This window comes from Cebus imitator, unplaced genomic scaffold (assembly GCF_001604975.1).
Source record: "Cebus imitator isolate Cc_AM_T3 unplaced genomic scaffold, Cebus_imitator-1.0 Scaffold13, whole genome shotgun sequence".
NCBI lineage: Eukaryota > Metazoa > Chordata > Mammalia > Primates > Cebidae > Cebus > Cebus imitator.
The window spans coordinates 3,610,267-3,632,576 of record NW_016107328.1 but is presented as its reverse complement, the minus strand read 5'-3'; the positions used below and the strand labels follow the sequence as shown (position 1 = coordinate 3,632,576).

At 45.3% G+C, this 22,310-nt stretch overlaps 1 protein-coding gene across 1 annotated transcript in view; it reads left to right on the top strand.

The window, feature by feature from the left end:
- LOC119467347 (thyroglobulin-like) overlaps positions 1-21,168 on the top strand; it is a 26,527-nt gene extending 5,359 nt beyond the window's left edge. Inside the window, exons 5-11 of the mRNA XM_037728830.1 lie at positions 642-801; positions 9,096-9,202; positions 9,681-9,824; positions 10,027-10,212; positions 13,575-14,675; positions 15,115-15,699; positions 20,852-21,168. Of these exons, the coding sequence (XP_037584758.1) occupies positions 642-801; positions 9,096-9,202; positions 9,681-9,824; positions 10,027-10,212; positions 13,575-14,675; positions 15,115-15,699; positions 20,852-21,168 (2,600 nt within the window). The remainder of the gene's footprint in view (positions 1-641; positions 802-9,095; positions 9,203-9,680; positions 9,825-10,026; positions 10,213-13,574; positions 14,676-15,114; positions 15,700-20,851) is intronic.
- The last annotated feature ends 1,142 nt before the right edge of the window (positions 21,169-22,310 follow it).

Below are 22,310 nucleotides of genomic sequence, written 5' to 3'. Positions count from 1 at the left end.
GATGGAGTCTCACACTGTCACCAGGCTGGAGTGCAATGGCACAATCTTGGCTCACTGCAACCTCTGCCTACTGGGTTCAAGTGATTCTCCTGCCTCCACCTCCTGAGTAGCTGGGACTACAGGCACAAGCCACCATGCCCAGTGAATTTTTTTTTGTATTTTTAGTAGAGACAGTGTTTCACCATGTTGGCCAGGATGGTCTCAATCTCTTGATCTCATGATCCACCCACCTCAGCCTCCCAAAGTGCTAGGATTACAGGCGTGAGCTACCGCGCCCTGCCTATTCTTTTATACTGTATTTTTACCGTACCATTTGTATGCTCAGGTATGTTTTAAATACACAAATACTCACCATTGTCTTACAGTTGCCTGTAGTATCCATTACAATAACACACTATACAGGTTTGTAGCCTATAAGCAACAGGCTAGCTCGTACAGCCCAGGTGTGCCGTGGGCAAACCATCTAGGTTTGCATTAAGTGCAACTCTATGATGCTCACATAAAAATGAAACCGCCAAATGATGGTTTCTCAGAGCGCATCCCCATTGCTAAGGGACACATGACTGTATACGCTGCTCGACTGTAGAAACGTGTGTCTACTTATACATAAGATTGTAATTTTTCTTTATGAAAATGTTTAGGTCCAAGGAGCTGTGAAATAAGAAATCGTCGTCTTCTCCACGGGGTGGGGGACAAGTCACCACCCCAATGTTCTGCAGAGGGAGAGTTTATGCCTGTCCAGTGCAAATTTGTCAACACCACAGACATGATGATTTTTGATTTGGTCCACAACTACAACAGGTAAGGGGAGCCGACTTCCGTGCTGTGCCTGTCACTGGCCCGTTACCTGCCCAAGCACACCCTCACCTTGAGCTGGGGGCTTCCATGTGTCATACATGCCGCGTGGTAAAGAGTTAAGAGCTGCTTTATTCTCATGAGATGTGCTGGGCGTCTGAAGTGCCACAGGGTTTTTATCAAGGCAAACTGGCAACTGGTATTTAATGAAAAATATATGTGCCCTCTGGCCAATGAAATGTAAAACATCAGAATGTGAAGACATGTGGACTAGGGTGCCTACTGCATCGTTTTTCATTATAGCAGGAAACTGGGAACAAAGTGATCATCAAAAGGTGGTTGGCTGAATCAGTGTGAATCTGCCATAAATATTTATGCAGCCATTAAAAAGACTGCATTAGAGCTGCTAGAACATTTGACCTGGAGACGCTGCCACAGTATATTATAATAATACAATACAAGATACAAAGCACAGATAATAAAATGTAATATGCTTTAATTTTTAAAGAACAGATGAGCAAAAAGATCCTTTACACATGCTTATATGACTATACTATTAAGCAGATCTCTGCATAGGACTATGTGGGCACAGAGGGTAGGAGGTAGGCGCATGCAGTGCATGGTTATCCTGGGCTGCTTCGGGGCAGGACCGCTCTGCAGAAGAAGGAGTAGGCAGGAAGGGGATCTGTAGAAAAGGAGAAAAGGCAGCACTTCCAACAGCACGGATATCATCATGTTTGTGAACTCTTGTAAACTGTGTGTATCTGTGCATTTACAAATAACTTTTAAAATGTTAGTAGTGAATATAAACAGAGAGATGCACTCTAGATCTTGACCCAAATAACCAGGCAGCTTCTGGTTATCCAAGGTGGCCCCTTGTTTATTGTAAAAGCGTTCACACAGTCCTCAGATGTAACTGAACCATTTGGAGTTAAAAAGAAATGTGAATAATTGTCTGCAAATGCTGATATGAATTCTCTTGGAGAACTTGAGCCTCTGTGTGGCTGGCTTCCAAAACAACCAGTTTCTTTCTGTGTGTGAGGAAGGAAATTCTCATGGGCTGTGCCAGGAGGCAGCTCAGACGAGCAGCCTGGGTGCAGAACTGTCCCATAGACAGAATTTGTTTGAACTGCATCATATTTTTAAAACTGGAAACTTCAATTAGGTTACACCCCATGAAATTTCCAGTTTTGTAGGTTAAAAAATAGTTGAACATGAGCAGTTTTATATGTTCAACCTAAAACACACAATTCTGAATTCCCGATTGTAAAGAACAAGGTAGGAGACTGCACACGTGCATTCACTGGTGGCCTCAAGACACTGGCTTTGCTGCTCTTTTTAGACCAAGGACCCACCCTTCTGTGCTCCAGGTCCCTCCGTGCTCTGGTGCCACACCCCTGACTTCCCCATCCTGCCTGGTCCTGTAGCATTTGCCTTTGTGACCTGCCTTCTGCCTCTGCCACTGTTTAGAACAGTGGCCTGGCCATTTACTCTCGCTGAGCTTCAGTGTTCCCATCCATCAAATGGAGGACAATGCCTTGCTCATTACCTCGTAGTGAAGATTTGATGAGGCCTCGTCTATGAAGCCACGGGTGCGAATTTACAACACTATAAATTACTATACTTCTGCAGGGCATTCCTAGGCATCAGCCAGCTTCAGCAAACGTAGCTTAGATTTTTCCCTTCCGGGCCTGGCCTACCTGTGGGCATCTATAAATCTCAAATAGCCAATTTTATTGAATGTTCTTTGCTGCATACCAATGTGTTCTCAGTTCAAGATCACCTGAGTGCTTGCTATATACAGGGAATTTTATATCCTTTAACCTACCTGAATACTTACAGAAATAATTAGATAATTACAGTCATTACTATACCAATGATTACTGAAACATTAAGGAACATCAGGTGAGTTAAGGAACTCATCTTAGTAAACATAGTAGGTGCTAGAACTGTCTGGCTCCTTTTAGTATCCCATAAACGTAGCTCATCTCTGTTCCCCTGTAGTGCATGGCACAGAGCCTTGCACACAGCAGGTCTGCCATCAGTGCTCAAGGAATTGGTGAATGCATCCCAGACCCTGGCGGGTGCCACGTTCAGGTTGAGGCACAATTCACAGCTATTTCCACAAGAGGGCAGTCGAGTTAAATGCAAAAGTTCAGAACTAAGCATCCTTTGTTTAAATTTACTCCTGAAATGGGATCCTTTTCATTTTGTAAGCCACCATGTCTCAGAGCAAATTCTGGTACCGAAAGGTCATGGGAAGGGTTGGGTGGTTGGTTACTGGAACTGCAGCTGTAATCAGGGATTTTCTGATACTTATGCGGACCTGGGCAGTTTTAGGCCCAAGGACTCCTCTGAGCAGAGTGGAAGGAGCCTTGGAGGCCATAGAGAGGGCCTAAGCTTAGCAACTTGAGTTTCCAGGTAGAATATGAGACTGCCAGTGACGTTTGAATTTCAGATAGCAAAGAGTAATTTTTTTGCAGCGTTAAGTATGTTTCAGTATTGCACCAAGCATGTTAAGCCTGGGGTGGGGGAAGGGTATGTCGTAATTACCATGGGACGTGGCGTTTTGAAAGAATGGAATGGGCAAGGGAAGAGCAGAGTGGGTGTGGGTGGGGGAGGCAGTCCTCCGAATTTGCAGGCTACTGCACTAGTCCAGGCAAGAGACAATGTTGACATGGAGCAAGTGTCCCAGAGGACGGCAGACACTCGATGGGATGAGACTAGAAAAATATTGACCAGATGGAATCCACAGAACTTGGCGAAGGAATCTACATGGAGGTGAGGGTGGGAGAGAGTCAAGAGCGGCTCCTAGGTCTGGTTTCTGAATGGATGCTTGAGGATACATTTGGAAAGGAAAAGCCACAAGCTTTGTTTTGGGATATTGAATCTAAGGGGATTTCGTTGAAAAAATTCTAATGGAGAAGTGATGGAAGGCAGTTACTTACTTCCCTGGGGCCACCAGAAGGCTGGAAACCTGTGGGCAGCTCCTTGGCTGACCTGTTGCTGTGAGTTATTTATGTGCTGGGTAATGGTGTGCACTTGAATTTGGCCATGGTGTTTGCCCATTTGGAGTAGGTCCTTTTGCCCTTCGAGAAGGCCACCGCTTACTCTGTTTGGCTGGAAAATTTTAAAGGACCATGTTGTAATGAGGAGCAAGCTACACTGGTCCTCCTGACTCATGCCCCATTTTTTATATTGCCCTAGCCCAACCATTAACTATGGACACACATTGTGGCCAAGCAGATTATAAGTAAATGTCTTAAGAGCCTTCAAACAGGGTTAATGCCATTATCAAAGCCTTAATGATCTAATTGGCTTCTTCATTAACCTTTGTCCTTAATGGCTAAACACACTCAAACCTCTTAGCAACCAGTCTAACCTCAAATGCCTTAGCCATTTATGCTACCCAGATTGCCCAGTGGGAAGAAGGATCAGATGCATCTTAATATATGGTAAAGGAGCATTGTAATCAGAACATGGAAGGCATTGTATGGAGAAATCTCACAGGTGAACCACAAGATCATCCTCACTGCAGACACCTGCGGTGATTGGCTATGCCTCAGGTGCTCTGCTAGGCAATGGCCCCTCTTTTTTTCTTTTTTTTGAGACAGAGTATCACTTTGTCACCCAGGCTGGATTGCAGTGGTGTGATCTCGGCTCACTACAACCTCCGCCTCCCAAGCTCAAGGGATTTTTCTGCCTCAGCCTCCTGAGTAGCTGAGATTATAGGCTTCTGCCACCCTGCCTGGCTAATTTTGTGTTTTTAGTAGAGATGGGGTTTCACTATGTTGGCCAGGCTGGTCTCGAACTCCTGACCTCAAGTGATCCCCCCACCTCGGCCTCCCAAAGTGCTGGGATTACAGGCGTGAGCCACCAAGCCCAGTACAGCCCCCCCTTTTTTAAGGAGCACCCTCCCTAGTGCAGGAGATAATCAAATACATGGCTCATTTGTTAGCGTTTAGACTTCTGAATGGACTGCCTGAGGGAGACGTTAGAGAATCTGACTGAACCCGAGGCAGGAATCGTACTTGCAAATGAACAAGACCGAATGCCCAGTGGAAACCAGAATTTCACATTCCTCTGAGCTTGGTTGTAATTTCTCTGTCTTCGGGTTGGCCATAATCTGAGCATAAAGTCAGAAATGCCACCCTTTTCCCCTCAGCTAGGATTTGCCTTCTTGAGGATTCTTCTATGGCCACACTGAGATTTTGCTTTTTATTCAAGGAAAGACAAACATCGTTTTCCACTAGATTGTGGACACACAGGAAATTAGGAAGATTCAGAGCTTGAACTCACTGGCGATTGCAGGGTAGGGCCCCTGAAGGACTGGGCTCTATTGGAGTCGTAGTCCAAAATATATATTATTTTTAAATTTTTAAGTACTGTGTAGATTTTGTCTTCCTTTTTTTCTTCTGATATGACCAAAACAGGATAAAAGTGGAAATTAGAGGGAATTGTGAGGAAGGCAAAATAAAAGTAGAAAATCAGAATAAGGCAAGGCAAAAATTGGGCCACATCACCCATTCTACAAAGTCATAACAAACGTGGGGGCTGCATATTTGTCTCTGAGCTCCCTGTAACCACAGAAAAGAAAAAAATAGTCTTAAGTTATTTGGTTTCTGCCAAATAAAAATAAGAAGTTTCTCAGGGATTGCAATGTTTTCTTCCATTGAGGATGGAGGGAACTTCGTTCCTCGGGTCCTTACGGAGAACACCGTATGCCACAGGGGACACAGGACTTGCAGTCCTGCTGCTAAAGGACCAGTGGTTTCCAAAGGCTGGTGCCTGTAAAAAATGTCTTCAGCTCCCGTATATAGGAGGCTGCGAAGCTTGGGCCCTGGCCGTCTCTGCCAGACTTGTACCTCCCTTGGTGACTACCAATTTCTCAGTTTCCCTTGCTGCCCACATCTGTGGTCTCGTCTCCTACCTCGAAGTTGGAGGCATGTAAATGACCCTTCTAGATATGTTCTTCACTCCTCTGTTGTCTCCTGGTCAAATCGCCATTGTGGCTTTAGAATCCCACTCAAACACCTCTTTTGGGAGCATTCTTTGGCTCAGCTGGCTCAAGGCTAGGAATGGAGCCAGATTGTCCAGCTTTCACTGGGGCTTTGGGTTCAGTCTCAGTAGTTTGACTTCTGTTGGGTGATGTGGGGCAGGAGATCTAATAAGGAGGAGGTTGAAGGCATGACAGAGCCCTTGTTTCCTGATGACAGTAAATCGCTCATGACAGGCGCAGAAGCAACAGCTAAACAATCTTCATGGTGCTACCTATTATTTTGGAGGAGGAGCCAGAAGTTCACAGACGGTGATATTGTTTCAGAAATTAGGCACAGACATCAAATCGTATCAAATGGAATTGTGGGCACATGGGAAATTGGGAAGATTCAGAGCCCAAAATCACTAGTGATTTCAGGACAGGGCCCCCAAAGGACTGTGCTCTACTGGAGTGGTGGTCTTACCCTTTGGCCGCCTGGTATTGTCGGAGTGCACTGGAAATGAACTTGGGATTCTGGCCCCACGGTCTTGGCTAGATGATCTTGACACAGTCACATCACCACTCAGAATCCCAGTTTTCTCATTTGCGAAATGGAGGTTTTAAAAGGGTTGTTGTGAGAATTAAATGACACAAAATATAGAGAGTGCTTGGTCTGATTGTTCATACATATCACCTGTGATTATTTTATGACTAGTAATTAATAGCAACAATCATATTAGCTCTTCTCACTACATACGGAATTGGCAAGAAGGGATTAAAGATGGCAGCACAGGGTGTCTGTCCTAAAGGTCATACGGGAACAGCCCTAGAGAGTTCAGATGGCAGTAGCTGGCCTTCGGGTGGCCTTACTGGGAGAGTGAGAGGACCCTCTCAGGAGCTGAAGCCAGGGTGATCTTCAATATGCAAGGAGCAGGAATATCAAGAGTGAGGTCCATGCAGAAAGCACTGGTAGGCCAGGTACTGGGCAGTTGATGAGACCAGAAACCCCCAGAGAGGGGATCTGAACATAAAGAGGTGGGATGAAGCTGGCTCAAAGAGCTCGGAGCTCATGTCTACCATGAGCCAGGACGTTGAAGTGGATTTAATTGACCGAGCATAGAACTAGAGGATTTAAACTTGTGCCTCATGCTGGAACGTGTTTCAGAAACTACCTCGGGCCAGCACTCACGTCATCAACATCTATGAGACGTCAGGAAGAGCAAGGTGCTGGGCATATGGAGCAGTGTCAGACAGAGTCACGTGCCTTGCAGGGTAGGGCATAGGACAGAAGCCAGGTGCAGCCAAAAGCACAATGAATAACACCAGTGGCAGAGATAGACAGTGTGTGCTGGGCAAGACCAGGGTTTGAACCCCAGTTCTTACCACTAGTTCAAGATAGTGGCCTATATGCCTTACCTTCTTAATCCCTAAAAGGAGGATTAAAATATATCACTTTCCTTTTAGGACTGTTAGATGGATTAAATGAATCAACATGTATTAAAACATTTTGCAAGGGATGGGTACGGTGGCTCACACCTATAAATCCCAGCAGTTTGGGAGGCCGAGGAGGGCAGATCACGTGAGGTTGGGAGTTTGAGGCCAGCCTAACGAACACAGAGAAACCCTGATTAGCTGAGCATGGTGGCGCACACCTGTAATTCCAGCTACTTGGGAGGCTGAGGCAGGAGAATCACTTGAACCTGGGAGGCAGTTTGTAGTGAGCTGAGATCGGGCCATTGCACTCTAGCCTGGGTGACAAGAGCAAAACTCCATCTCAAAACAAAAGACAAACAGACAAAAAAACATTTTGCAGATAGTCTTTTATAAAGTAGTGCTCAATAAATGAAAGTTATTATTATACTATTATTAGCATTTTTAAAATTGCATTATCCTAGGCTCTAATGAATGAACTTTTATTATGTACCCCCATCTCCCTATCAGTGGCAACTAAGCAAAGTGAGGTTTTAATTTTTGTTATGCCACACACTTACTGTAACATTCTGTTTAACATCCATACACAGAATAATAGATTGACAGCATGAAAAAAAGTATCCATCATCCCATAGTGCATTTATAGCTTTTGTTTTGCATATTAACTTCCATTCAAATTAACGAATAGTCAGTAACTTGAATGGAAATTCAAAGCCAGACTCTGAGCAATGACTACACCATACATTGCCTTCTAATACTGGTTCAGTTATACAGCTGTAATTGTAATACATGTGTATGGCATTTTATAGTCTAACCTTTTTACATAATGTTATACACACTCCCTTTTGGCTAGAGTTTATAAGCATTGTCCTTGATCATAGCATTTTATTATACTTAGGGGATTTACTATAATTTACTTTTTAATTTTCTGTTATTGGACATTAAGATTGTTTTCAGTATTTTGCTAGAATAGGTTGCACAGCAATTGACTTATCAATGTCCAGACTTGCCTTTTCTAGTAATTTATTGTTTGGAGATAGATTTCCAGACATGGGTAGAAACACATAATGCTTGGACCTCATATACTAGTTATATAGTTATATAGGCATGAAAACAAATCTCTAAATGTTATAAAAGATGAACGGTTTCTCTCTGGCCGCTAAATCATTGCATAGGGGCAGAACTCCTCAATATGGCTTTTGATGCTTTGCCTTTCTATTACTTCAAAGACAGGGAACCCAGCTGATGAGCTCCTTAGGACAACTGCCAGGCCAGACATGATTAGGAAATCTCTTTCCTCAATTTACAGAAAGAGATGGACGCCCTTGTTAGTGATGCTGTACTGATTTGTGTTTTTTTTCAGCTATGGGACTGGATAAATTTCCTTCTTAAGGATTTCCTGTGGTGGGAGCTGGCTTCTTTTCAAGCTCTTGAAAAGTTGTAAAGGGGCCTGGAGTCATTTGATCTCCCAAAATGAGATCATCTCCAATGTGCCATATGTTTGTAAAGCAGACTTGGCTTTTAGTCTTGAGAGTTGTATTCCAGGAAAGGAACCAGTTAATGGGATCTTCCTTGACGGTTTTCACCTGGCCCAATGAGACAAACGCATGGGCATAAATTGGTCAAAGGCCGTAAGTGAGGAAAACGGCTAATTAGCAGATGGCAGCTATGCACAACTTTATTTTACAAGGTCCAGCCGGGTTCCAGTCAGGTTAAACTAATTTGTAAAGAAAATGCCTTTACTGCAGGAAGCACGAAGCAACTGTCATGAGATAAGAAAGTAGACATGCCTTTTCACTAGGTGTGGGCTTGGCCACGTTTATTTCTACAGGAAGAGCTTGTGATGACTTGCCTTTATGAAATGGTGACCATAATTCTCATTGTCTCCAAGGTTTCCAGATGCATTTGTGACCTTCAGTTCCTTCCAGAGCAGGTTCCCTGAGGTATCTGGGTATTGCTATTGTGCTGACAGCCAAGGGCGGGAACTGGCTGAGACAGGTGAGTGACACCCCTTAGGCCATCCGAAGGGAGGGAGTGTGATTCCTCAGGTGTGAGAGCCTGCATAGCATTGCTCGTAAAGCACAGCTAGAGTGACAGGCTGCTGTGGGCATGGAGGAGGACACAGCCTTAGCAAACTGTCATCTGCAGCATGGTGAATGAGGCTGCTGCTGGCCCACACAGTGCCTTTGTGCACACTGGAAAGAAGTGCCCTGCTCTGGGCAGACGCAGCTCCAAAACTGGCGAGTGGAACACAGGGTGGATTGAATCTCTCATTCTGTAGGCACTGCTCCCTTGTTCTGTGAACAACCTGCACAACCACCCACAGCAGGCCTGACTTTGGAAACTGTTAAAGTGTCGTTCAGACTGATTGCCTAATGATGCTGGTGAAGGCTCTCTCTCACTATGTTTGCACAGCAAGGTCAGGGCTTCCTTTCCGAATGAGACCGTCCCTGAAAGTCTCGCTGTCTTTGTTCAGGTTTGGAGTTGTTACTGGATGAAATTTATGACACCATTTTCGCTGGCCTGGACCTTGCTTCCACCTTCACCGAAACCACCCTGTACCGGATCCTGCAGAGACGGTTCCTCGCGGTTCAGTCCGTCATCTCTGGCAGATTCCGATGTAAGTCATAAGCTGCCCGCAATGTGCGTGTTTCCACTAGGGGGCGCCCTTTGGGTTTCAACGTCGCTGCGGTCCGCGTGGCTGTTCCACCAACGTGAGGGCAGAGATGAGAAGAGCCCTGACAGCAGGCGGCAGTGCATGCTGGGAAGACACCTCGCGCCGCTGACACTGTCTCCTCCTTTACCGCGTGGATTTCTCCTAGGCCCCACGAAATGTGAAGTGGAGCGGTTTACAGCAACCAGCTTTGGTCACGCCTACGTTCCAAGCTGCCGCCGAAATGGAGACTATCAGGCGGTGCAGTGCCAGACGGAAGGGCCCTGCTGGTGTGCGGACGCCCGGGGGAAGGAAATCCACGGAACCCGGCAGCACGGGGAGCCGCCATCTTGTGGTGGGTTTCCTCTGGGGGCTTCTTGTGGGCTCCTCGGATCATGTTACTTTAGCTGTTCTCCAGACCAACTTCTCTGGACCCCATTAATTCAACTGCCTTCTGGTGTGCCCCACTGGCCCTTCAAGCTCAACCTGACTGAAAACCAGGTTACCATCATTCACTTCCCACATGTTTCTCATCTTCTCTCAGACCTGGTTGCTTTTTCAGGGAGCTCAGGGAATATTAGGAGGCTCACAGGTGAAGAAAAATAAATGTGCCATGAGACAGGAGCATGCACGTAGCTACAGGAGCAAGGTGGGGTGGGCATTCCATCTTGCAGCAGGTATGGGAGAGAGGCATTTAGGAAGGCTGCATGGAAGAGGCTACACTTAATCAGAATCTTCCAAGGTGTTTCCTGAAGGAGGGGAGTAAGGAGAGGTGTTCTCTGTATAGAGAACAGAAGAAGCGGAATTGGAAGGACAGAATAACAGACTTTGAAATGCTCATGATCATCTAATCTGCAAGTAGGGTAGAGAAAAAAATCTTTGGAGTATGAACAGGGTGGTGCTCCGGACTCTGGAGAAAGGCAGGGGTAAGACAATGAGGTCTTTGTTATCCTAACAAAGGCTTGGGGTCTTAACCGGAGGTCAGGTGACGACAGTGAAAGGTTTTAAGTTGGACAGTGTCATCGTGGGTTTTGCGTGTAAGACAAAGAAATTCTGGAGGAGAGACTCAAAGGAGCAGTCCTCCAGAGGCAGTGGGGCTAATTAGAAGGTCATTGCCATGTTCCAAACAGAGATGATGAGGTCTATATTAGCTTTCTAGGGCTATGGTAATAAATCACCACAAAGTGAACATCTGAGAACAACTGAAATGTATTGTCTCTGTTCTGGAGGCTGGAAACTGAAAATCAGAGTGTCAGTGGGGCCGTGCTCCCTCTGAAAGCTCTAGGGGAGGATCCTTTTTCTTGCCTCTTCCTAGGTTTTGGTGGCTGCCCGCAATCTGTGCTTTCTTTGGTTTGGGGCAGCATGACTGCAGTCTTTGCCTCCATTACCACATGGCCGTCTTCCCTCTGTCTGTCTGTGCATTTTCTCTTCTTATAAGGAGACCCAGTCATGTTGGGTTAAGGCTCCACCTGATCCAGTCAGCCATCATCTTAACTACAGTAATCCCATCTACAATGACCCTTCTGCTAAATAAGGTCGTGTTCTGTAATTCTGGGAAGAGCATGAATTTGAGGGACACTATTCAACCAAGTATGGGAATCAAAACTAAAGCAGAAACAGTGGGAGACAGTGAGAACTCTTATTAGGCATTCCAGTGAAGACCCAATTTTCTCTTCCCAGTGAAATTTTGAAGGATGTTACCACGAGGAAGGGAAGAACCAAGAGCACTCCTAGGCTTCCAGCTTGGGGAAGCTGGATAGATTTTAAAAGATTTGGAATTGTGATACACCAATGCAGGGTTTTTATAGCATCAATATGTATGTTAGCATTCGTTCAATAATTCCCGTTAAATCATTCCATTTCTCCAACTTAACCTTTTGAATATTCTGGACGGCGTGTGGTCATATTCTATCTGCTAAGTGTGAGAATGTCAAAAAAGAAAATTTGGAGATACTTTCTTGAAGGTATTTGCAATCACATTTCATTTCTACTAAAACCTAGAGAATGGTATGCCCTCCAACTTCCAGGTGGAAAGGAAGAACTATGATTTGCCAAATTAAAGTCCAGAAATGGCTCTATCAAATGCATAGATGGATCGTATATTTTCATTTTTTCTTTCTGGTGTATCAGGTCCTTTTCTGAGGAAAAAAAATGCCACATAGAAACAGTAATTGAATTTCCTCGCTTTGGTAACACTACATAACAAATGACTGGAAGGGGTAACCTCTTAATTTGGAGGAAGAGTAAGCAAGGCAGTAAACTTAATTTCTGCCATACCTTCCTGTAATATCCATTAAAAGAGGCGTGGCCTCTCTGAGGGATGTTATGTGCTCCGATGCTGCCAGTCTCTCCCCACTTGCACCACATTTTCCAGTTCTTTCTCCGTTGCCTGGTTACAGAAGGAAATTGGGTGACTTTCTTCTTGGCATTTGTGTGAATCAAGAGGAAAAAATTATTTTAAAAGTTGGGGGTGGGGCAGGTGGTTAAAAGGTCTTCTCAGAGTTATGATTTTATGGAGAAAAGTGGAGCTTACTTATTATATCCACCTATGTGACTGAGACAGCCACTTGGTGTTTGAATTTTATATATTTTTTTCTCTTAATCTGGGTAGAGTCAGCCTAGGATGTTCAGATAGAGTGATTTGGTCATGCAAAGAGTTGGCTGAGTTGATCACTGTTAAATTAGTAATTTCTAGGAAAGGTCAAGGAGCCCAGAAGAATGTTCTATGTGTGTACGCTGGGTGGGCATTATTGTTTTATATTATAGGAAGTATTATATTTCCTATGTTATATATTGCAATGTGGGAAAACATTTCTTATTATAGGAGCCATTAACAGCATTTCAGTTATGGTTCTTGCCCTCAAAGAGACCATAGCTAGCCTAGACAAGACTACCCCCAAAGAGGAATTAGCCACATTAAAAGCACTTAGTGAAGCATTAAAGTCTATTGAGAATTCCAAGGACAGGATGCCACAACAAATCACCGCAAATCAGGTGGTTTAAAACAACAGAAATTTGTTCTCTCATAGTTCTGGAGGCCAGAAGTCTGAAATCAAGGTGTGGTCAGGGCCATGCTCTCTCTGAAGGTTCTAAGGCAGAATTCTTCCTTGCCCCTTCCTACTTTCCGGTGGTTGCTGGCAATCCCTGGTGTCCTTGGCTTGTGGCTGCCTCCCTCCAATCTGTTCCTCCATCTTCACACAGTCTTCTTCCCTGTGTGCATCTTTGTGTCTTCACATGCCCTTCTTATAAGGACACCAGTCACTGCATTTAGAGCCCACTCTAATCCGGTATCATCTTAACTTGGTGACATCTGCAAAGACCCTATTTCTAAATCACATTCTGAGGTGCCTGTAAATGTGAATGTCATGTCTGTGGGTGAGGGGGACAACATTCACCTGAGTTCACTTGGCAAATGAGGTCAGATTTTCAGAAAGTGGGCCAGTATTTACGAGACTTGCCTTAGAAGGGATCAGCCTCTAGTGAGAGCTGTGGGTGTGGTCATGCCAACTGGAACAGTCACTCCCCCAAAATGGCCCCACAGAGGCAGTTCAGTGGAAAGGAAAAAAATAGAAGGACACAGAGAAGAAAGTGGTTTGAAAACGCAGGTGTCTTTGATGGGATGTTCCGGCATCTTCCTACCTGAAAGATCTGAGGGGCTGTCTCAGGATTGCTTGTGACGTTAAAAACTTTTCTCCTATTTCACTTTGTCTCCTGCAGCTGAAGGCCAATCTTGTGTCTCCAAAAGACAGCAGGCCTTGTCCAGACTCTACTTTGGGACCTCAGGCTACTTCAGCCAGCACGACCTGTTTTCCTCCCGGGAGGATGGACTGGCCTCTCCGAGAGTAGCCAGATTTGCCACACCCTGCCCACCTACGATCAAGGAGCTCTTTGTGGACTCTGGGCTCCTCCGCCCAATGGTGGAGGGACAGAGCCAACAGTTTTCTGTCTCAGAAAGTCTCCTCAAAGAAGCCATCCGTGCGATTTTTCCCTCCCGAGAACTGGCTCGTCTTGCTCTTCAGTTTACCACCAACCCAAAGAGACTCCAGCAAAACCTTTTTGGAGGGAAATTTTTGGTGAATGTTGGCCAGTTTAACTTGTCTGGAGCCCTTGGCACAAGAGGCACATTTAACTTCAGTCAGTTTTTCCAGCAACTTGGTCTTGCAAGCTTCTCAAATGGAGGGAGACTAGAAGATTTGTCCAAGCCACTCTCTGTGGGATTAGGTTCAAATACTTCTACAGAAACTCCTGAAGCCTCTAAGAAGGATGTTGCTATGAATAAGCCAACTGTGGGCAGCTTTGGCTTTGAAATTAACCTACAAGAGAACCAAAATGCCCTCAAATTCCTTGCTTCTCTCCTGGAGCTTCCAGAATTCCTTCTCTTCTTGCAGCACGCTGTCTCTGTGCCAGAAGATGTGGCAAGAGATTTAGGTGAGGTGATGGAAATAGTGCTCAGCTCCCAGACCTGTGAGCAGATACCTGAAAGGCTATTTGTCCCATCATGCATGGCAGAAGGAAGCTATGAGGCTGTCCAGTGCTTCGCAGGAGAGTGCTGGTGTGTGGATTCCTGGGGCAAAGAGCTTCCAGGCTCAAGAGTCAGAGGTGGACAACCGAGGTGCCCCACAGACTGTGAAAAGCAAAGGGCTCGCATGCAAAGCCTCATGGACAGCCAGCCTGCTGGCTCCAGCCTATTTGTCCCTGCTTGTACTAGTGAGGGACATTTCCTGCCTGTCCAGTGCTTCAAAGCAGAATGCTACTGTGTTGACGCTGAAGGTCAGGCTATTCCTGGAACTCAAAGTGCCATGGGGAAGCCCAAGAAATGTAAGTCTGTTGGGTATTCAATCTGTAGATTCCCCGAGTCTCTCTTTAGGCCCTGGCCCAATCCAGTACAGTCATAGAAATCCAATCCTGGCCAATGCCTACACTTCAGTTAAGGACAAAATTGACTGCTTATCTTAAAAATTATTCAGGAATGCCTAGGTAATGTTCATCAAACCCAGGAGTAAATAGGGAGATTTGTTTGGCCTTAAAGAACTGCCGCACACATTTCTGCAGTGCTGATCACCAACTGATGTCAACGGTGCTGATTTAGTCATGGGACAATGCCTATGTAGATGTTATTTGCATATTTAAGCTTCATGGGATTTCTATGGCTACATAGGGGTTTAGATGGAGTTTGGACAATTAAGTGGTTTTATCTTGGTCTTTCCAGCTTATTAAGTTTCTTAAACTGAAACACCTGCTCATCGTTTCTCCCCAGGCCCCACACCTTGTCAATTACAGGCTGAGCAAGCTTTCCTCCGGACGGTGCAGGCCCTACTCTCTAACTCCAGCACGCTACCCACCCTTCCCGACACCTACATCCCACAGTGCCGTGCTGACGGGTGGTGGAGACGAGTGCAATGCGATGGGCCCCCCGAGCAGGTCTTCCAGTGGTACCAACAATGGGAGGCTCAGAACAAGGGCCAGGAGCTGACGCCTGCCGAGTTGCTAGTGAAGATCATGAACTACAGAGAAGCAGCTTCTGGAAACTTCAGTCTCTTTATTCAAAGTCTGTATGAGGCTGGCGAGCAAGGTGTCTTTCCGGTGCTGTCACAATACCCTTCTCTGCAAGATGTCCCACTCGCAGCACTGGAAGGGAACTGGCCCCAGCCCAGGGAGAATGTCCTCCTGGAGCCCTACCTTTTCTGGCAGATCCTAAATGGCCAACTCAGCCGATACCCGGGACCCTACTCAGACTTCAGCACTCCTCTTGCACACTTCGACCTTCGGAACTGCTGGTGTGTGGATGAGGCTGGCCAAAAGCTGGAAGGAACGCTAACTGAGCCAAGCAAGCTCCCAATATGTGAGCTAACACATATGAAATGCTGAATGTGTGTGTGTGTGTGTGTGTGTGTGTTTAATTTTTTTTTTAAAAAAGGATGTCTAGTGGGAGGGTATTAAATGTCAAAGCTGGACTGGAGTTTAGAGATGGCTGAGAAAACCAAGGCTCACAGAGGGAAGGGACTTCCCTGCATCCTCACAGTCAGGCGTTGGCAAGATTGATGCAGTATATTTTAAAACTTTCATATAATTGATTACTTAAATCAGTGTCTTAGATTTTTACTGGATGTCTTCTGTGTGCAAAGCATCTTCATCTTAGAGCTGATGAATGCTGTAAATGTGGAGATGACCTGGCCCTTATCCCTCTATGGTTAATGTTTAGTAATCTCTCCTATGTTAGGTGCACCTTTTAATTGACCATTGAGTATTACAGTGATCCTGCTACTTGCATAGAATGCTGCTACATGCGGAGACCTCAGGAGAGTGCCACCTGAAGTGGGTTTAACTGATTTGGAAGGATTTAACTAAGGGACTGATTGGAGAGCTGTTAACTGAGATCTATACGTTCAGCTCCGTGGCAGGTCAATTTATGGGAAAGTTGAGCCATAAACAGAATGAAGCTGACACCGAGTTTCAGTTAAAATGCCTTATCTCCATAGCCACGCCAGCAGCTTGATAGAAGAACCAGACAGGTTGAACTCTGTTATTACCAAATCAGAATACCTCTAACCAGCCATTGCTAATATAGGTGAGATGATAGCCATTCTAAGAAAGCTCTCAATCCATTCTCTGCAATGTTAAACATTGTCTGGACCTTTCTCAATAGCGTTAAAATCCATTAAGCTATTTTGATATTAGCCAAAGTTTAGGCTTCGGTGACAACAGAGTTTTAGAATGTCGGGTGAAAGTGAGGAGAACAGTAATACCCTTGGCATTTTGAACATCTTAGAGATGGCAGTGCAAGCACTCTCCATTCAAATGTCAAGTTCTAGCAATGCAACCCTCAAGATTAGCACCTTGATCTTGGCCTGACTGTTAAATAAGAAGTCTTATTTATTTTTGTGGTATTTGTAGAGTCATACTCCATACCAGTACTTGGGTCTCTTACATGGGGACAGTCCCATAATTTTAAATTATCTAAGATTAAATTTGCTCCTATTTGTATGCAATTTTAGGAGCCTTGGTTGTTGATAATCAAAAGTACCTAGTAACTTTATTTTATTTTGAGGTGGAGTTTCGCTCTTGTTGCCCAGGCTGGAGTGCAATGGCGTGATTTCTGCTCACTGAAACCACTGCCTCCCAGGTCGAAGCGATTCTCCTGCCTCAGCCTCCTAAATAATGGGGACTACAGGCCCCTGCCACCACATCCAGCTAATTTTTTGTATTTTTAGTGGAGGCAGCGGTTTCACCATGTTGGCCAGGCTAGTCTTGAACTCCTGACCTCAGGTGATCTGTCTGACTCGGCCTCCCAAAGTGCTGGGATTACTTTAGTGACTATCTTACTTTAGTCTGGATGCTGGGTAGAATGTTAGAACTAGACTTTTTTCATTGAGTAACAGAAGACTGGGTACAAGATCATCCATTAGGGAGAAAATGTTAGAACTTCCTTCTCTCTTCAGTATTTTCTGCCTTCCTTTGATGTTTCTATTAATATTTTCATTTTTGTAATTAAATATTAACAGCTGAAACAGTTAAAAATCCACATGTAGTATATTATTTTAGTAGTATATGTATATACCTTATAAAGAAATACCCATTTTGGGGGCGGGGGAAGAGGTTGCATATTCAAACTCTTTTGTTGGTAAGGGTATGCTATTGAAAGGGATCCAGCAGCACTGGCATTCACCTTGGAATCTCATTAAAGATTCAGGATCTCAGACCCCACCTATTGAATCAAAACTTGCATCTCTACAATATTCCCAGGGGAATTGAATGCAGCCAAAAGCTTGAGGAGGACTGGCCTGGGGGACAGAACAGTAGTTGCCTTCTACTGTGGTTCTACCATTTACTGCTCCATGACCTGAGAGAGGCTAACACTTTTGAGTCTTAGTGTCATCTGTAAAATCTGATGGAGTTCCAATACATAACTGCCTCAAAGGCTTGTTGGAAGAATTGCAAAAGGTAATAGATGTAAAGTGGCACGTAGGGAGTACTTATTAAGTGATAGCTGGATTAATACAATTGATAGTGAGGGATGAAGGGACCGATAACTTCCTACATGCATGCTCAGGTGAGGACTCAGGCCTCTAGGAGTTTGAGTCTGCATTGCTATCTCTGGCCTGTTTGAAATTTTGCTTTCTTCATTTAATATGCATTTATGAACTGCCTACTGTGTGCACTGTACTGTATGATGGGGAGACTGTCACGTGAAGGATGATGTCTGTCCTGAGAAGCTCGGAGACCAGTGGGGAAATCAAAGATGTTATCAGGAATGTAATAAATGGCAATGATGGAACAGAGATGTGCACACAGAAAATGCGGTAGAGAGTGCTCAGAGAAAGGGGGTACTAACTCATTGAAGATTGGGTAAAGATTGGCTTGACCCCAGCTACAGGGATGAATCTTAAGAGGTATTTGTCCACTCAAGATGTGGCAGGTCCTTTGTGACAGAAGAAATAGCATGCACAGAGTGAATGCCATGGGTGAGGGGGAATAAAGGTTATTGATGTAGGAGGGGAGAGGGCACAGGAGGGAACGAAAGAACAAGAGGTGGAAATAAGTTGAGGACAGATTGTTACTTTGTTGAGACAGAGTCTTGCTCTGTTGCCTGTGTTGGAGTGCAGTGGTACAATCTCAGTTCACTGCAACCTTGACTTCCCAGGCTCAAGTGATCCTTCCATCTCAGCCTCCCAAGTAGCAAGAACTACAGTCATGTACCATCATGCCTGGCTAATTTTTGCGTTTCTTGTAGAGACGGGGTTTTACCATGTTTCCCAGGCTGGTCTTGAACTCCTGGGCTGAAGTTACCTGTCTGCTTCGGCCTCCCAAAGTGCTAGGATTACAGGCGTGAGTCACTGCACCCAGCTTGGGACAGATTTTACAAGATCTTCTGTGCCCAGTTATAGATTTTCACTTTATCCTGAAAGAAATGGAGAGCAAGCAGAGGTTTTTAAATGTGAGGATTTGCTTCAGAGATTCAAAATCCCTAGGATTAATAGAATAATTTATTTGATAACATCCTTTTGAACAAGAAATCAATATCTTCAAATTCTAGAAGTCAGAATTTTCTGTTGATCCCATGCTCTCAAAAGAATCCAGTGACACCTCCGCTGTTGAATTCACCATGTGATGGTTGAAGTAAATATGGTGAGGGTGGATTTTACTAAGTGACAATGCCAAGGATAGCATGTGCCAGATGCTGTGCCAAGCACTTCAACTGCAGCACTCCGAAGGCTCATTACAAAAGCCCATGGAGTAGATGCTCCAATTTTTCTTATTGCACAGATCAGGAGGCTGAAGCTCAGAGAAGTTAAGTGTGTTATCCATGGTTGTACAACTAATCAATGACCCAACAATTGAACCCAAAGGTCTTTGAGCACCACACTCTTTCCTCTTCACAGGAATAACTCTCTACTAACCTACAGAGCCTCCCTTCAACTTTTGATATCCATCCATCCAACCATCCATCCATCCATCCATCCATCCATCATCTGTCCATCCTTCATTAGAGACAGCTAGTCAAGATCATATCCTGAGAGTGAGAATGTCTAGATTGAAATTCCGAATCAGCTACTTGCTAGCTGGGAGTTCATTTAAGTTATATGACTTCTCCATGCCTCAGTTTCTCATCTGTAACATAAGAATACGTTATTGGGCTGTTGCAGAGATTAGACTGTCTGTGTGTATATGCGTAGAATGATGTGCAGCACGGAGCACGTGTTAGTTATTACTCATCTTGTGCTGTGCGCCCTCCACAAATGGTCACTGAATGAGAGTGTGGAGGCAAAACGAGGAACATTCCAGCTTGTGGAGAAAGCTGCTGCAAAGGAAACAGCTGAGGAAAAAATGCACACGTGCATGTGTGTGTAGTGTGTAGTGTGTGTATGTGTGTGGTGTGATGTGTGTGTTTATGTGTGTGGTGTGTGTTTATAGGATGTGTTTCTATATGTGTGTATGGTGTGTGCATTTATGGGTGTGGTATGTGCATATGTGTGTGGTGTGTGTGTACTATGTGGTGTGTATGTGTGTGGGTGGTATGTGGCATATATGTGTATATGGTGTGTGTGTATGATGTGTGTGATGTGTCTGTGTGTGTATGGGTGTATTTGTGTGGTGGATGTGTGGAGGGTGTGTGTGTATGTGTGGTGTGTGTTTGTGTGTGGGGTATGTGTGTGGTGTGTATTTGTGTAGGTGCATGAGTGGTATTTGTGTAAGTGCATGTGTGGTGTGTGTGTGGTAGGGGTGTGGTGTGTATGTATGTGGTTTGTATGTGTGGTGTGTACATGTATAGTGTGTAGTATGTATATATGTGTATGTGTATATGTATATGTGTGATGTGTATGTATATGTGCAGTATGTGATCTGTATTTGTGTACTGTGTGTGTGGTGTGTGTATGTGTGTGTGTGGTGTGCATGTGTGGTGCGTGAGGGTGGTGTGTGTGTATATGCCTGTGTGTGGTGGGTGTGAATGTGTGTGGTGTGTATGTGATCTGTATGTGTGTACTGTGTGTGTGTGATGTGTATGTGTGTGGTGTGTATATGTGTGGCATGTATGTTTCTGTATGTGTATGTGTGTGGTGTGTGTGTGGTGTGTATGTGTGTGTATATGTATGTGTGTGGTTTGTGTGGATGTGTGTGTATATGTGTACTGTGTGTGGTGTGTGTGTGATGTATGTGTGTGTGATGTGTATGTGTGTGGTGTGTATGTGTGTGATGTATTGTGTGTGGTGTGGGTGGTGTGTGTGTATGTGTGTGTATGTGTGTGGTGTGTGGTGTGGGGGGTGGTGTGTATATATGTGAGTGTGTATGTGTGTGTCGCATGTGTGGTGTGAATGTGTGTGTGATGTGTGTGCGTGTGGTGTGGGGGTGGTGTGTAGATATGTGAGTGTGTGTGTATATGTGTGTGTGGTGTGTGTGGAGTGTAAGTGTGTGTGTGAGGGCACACATGCCTCCTGGGAATCAGAGGGAGCTCCACCTGGTGAGTGAGTCCATCTGTGATACTTTTATTCCCCTAGGTCCTGGCTCCTGTGAGGAAGCGAAGCTCCGCGTACTGCAGTTCATTAGGGAAACGGAAGAGATTGTCTCAGCTTCTAACAGTTCTCAGTTCCCTCTGGGGGAGAGTTTCCTGGTGGCCAAGGGAATCCGGCTGAGCAATGAAGACCTGGGCCTTCCTCCGCTCTTCCCGCCCCGGGAGGCTTTCTCGGAGCAGTTTCTGCGTGGGGGTGATCCTGCCATTCGCCTGGCGGCTCAGTCTAGTGAGTGCTGTGCCCTTCAGCCTTCTCACTGCATTCCTTTGGAAGAGCAGGAGCTTCACTTTGTCTCTCCTCAGTGATCCTGAGGACTTTGTGGCTCTGCTTCCTGAGGCTGGTGGGTTCCTGGGAAGGAAAAAGGCAAAGTGGTTTGGGGCACCAGTCAAAGCTGGAATGCTGCACGCATCTCTAAAATGCTCCCTAATTAATTCTCCAGTGAATCTACCCTAGGCCTGGTTGCAGATTGCACCTGCAGCTCCCACAAAGCCAAGTATTCTTTTTAAAATGTGAGGGACCCAAGCCCTTGAATGCTTATATAACCCTCATGGCCTGCTCCAAAGCTTCCCTCCATTTCCAGGGATTCAGGAATATCTCACAGCGGGAGGGGAGAGGAGCCCTCATTATTGAGGAACTATGACACATTGATCTCATCTGATCCTGAGAGTAACTCCAAAAGGCATGAACTACTACCTGCATGTAACAGAGGCATAAGCTCCGGGAGCCTTCAGTCCTGTGGTCTATAATGACAGCCAAACAACGTTCTATTTTTTTTTTTTTTTTTTTTTTGAGATGGAGTCTTGCTGTGTTGCCCAGGCTAGGGTGCAGTGACACAATCATAGCTCAGCAGAGCCTCAAACTCCTGGACTCAAGCAATCCTCCCACCTCAACCACCCGAGTAGCTGGGACTACAGGTGTGCACCACCACACCCAGCGAATTTTTGCATTTTTAGTAGAGATGGGGGATTTCACCATGTTGGCCAGGCTGGTCTTGAACTCCTGACTTCAAGGGATCCGCCTGCCTTGGCCTTCCAAAGTGCTGGGATTACAGGTATGAGCCACAGTGCCTGGCCAGCTAAACAATATTCTAAACTTTGAGCAGGCACTTACTGTGCTAAGTAGATTGTCAGATCTTCACATTTAATCTAACATCTACAGGAGAATGATGGTGTAGTCGCTATCCACAACTCTTTGTAAATGGGGAAACTTGCCTGAGTTCACCCAACTGATAACGAGCGGGCCTGGACAGAAAGCCTGCAGACCTGGTCCTCCAGCTCATCGTCTCAGCTCTCCTGTTCCCCACCGGCCTGATTCCAGGTGTGGCTGAGGTCCGTGCCTAGCTCTGCCTCATCCTAGAGCCCTTGTTCTTCCTCCATGACCTCACAGCTGCTCTAGCAGGAGGGCAGGTCCCTTCCAAGTTTTCTCACTGACCCCACTTCAACTTGAC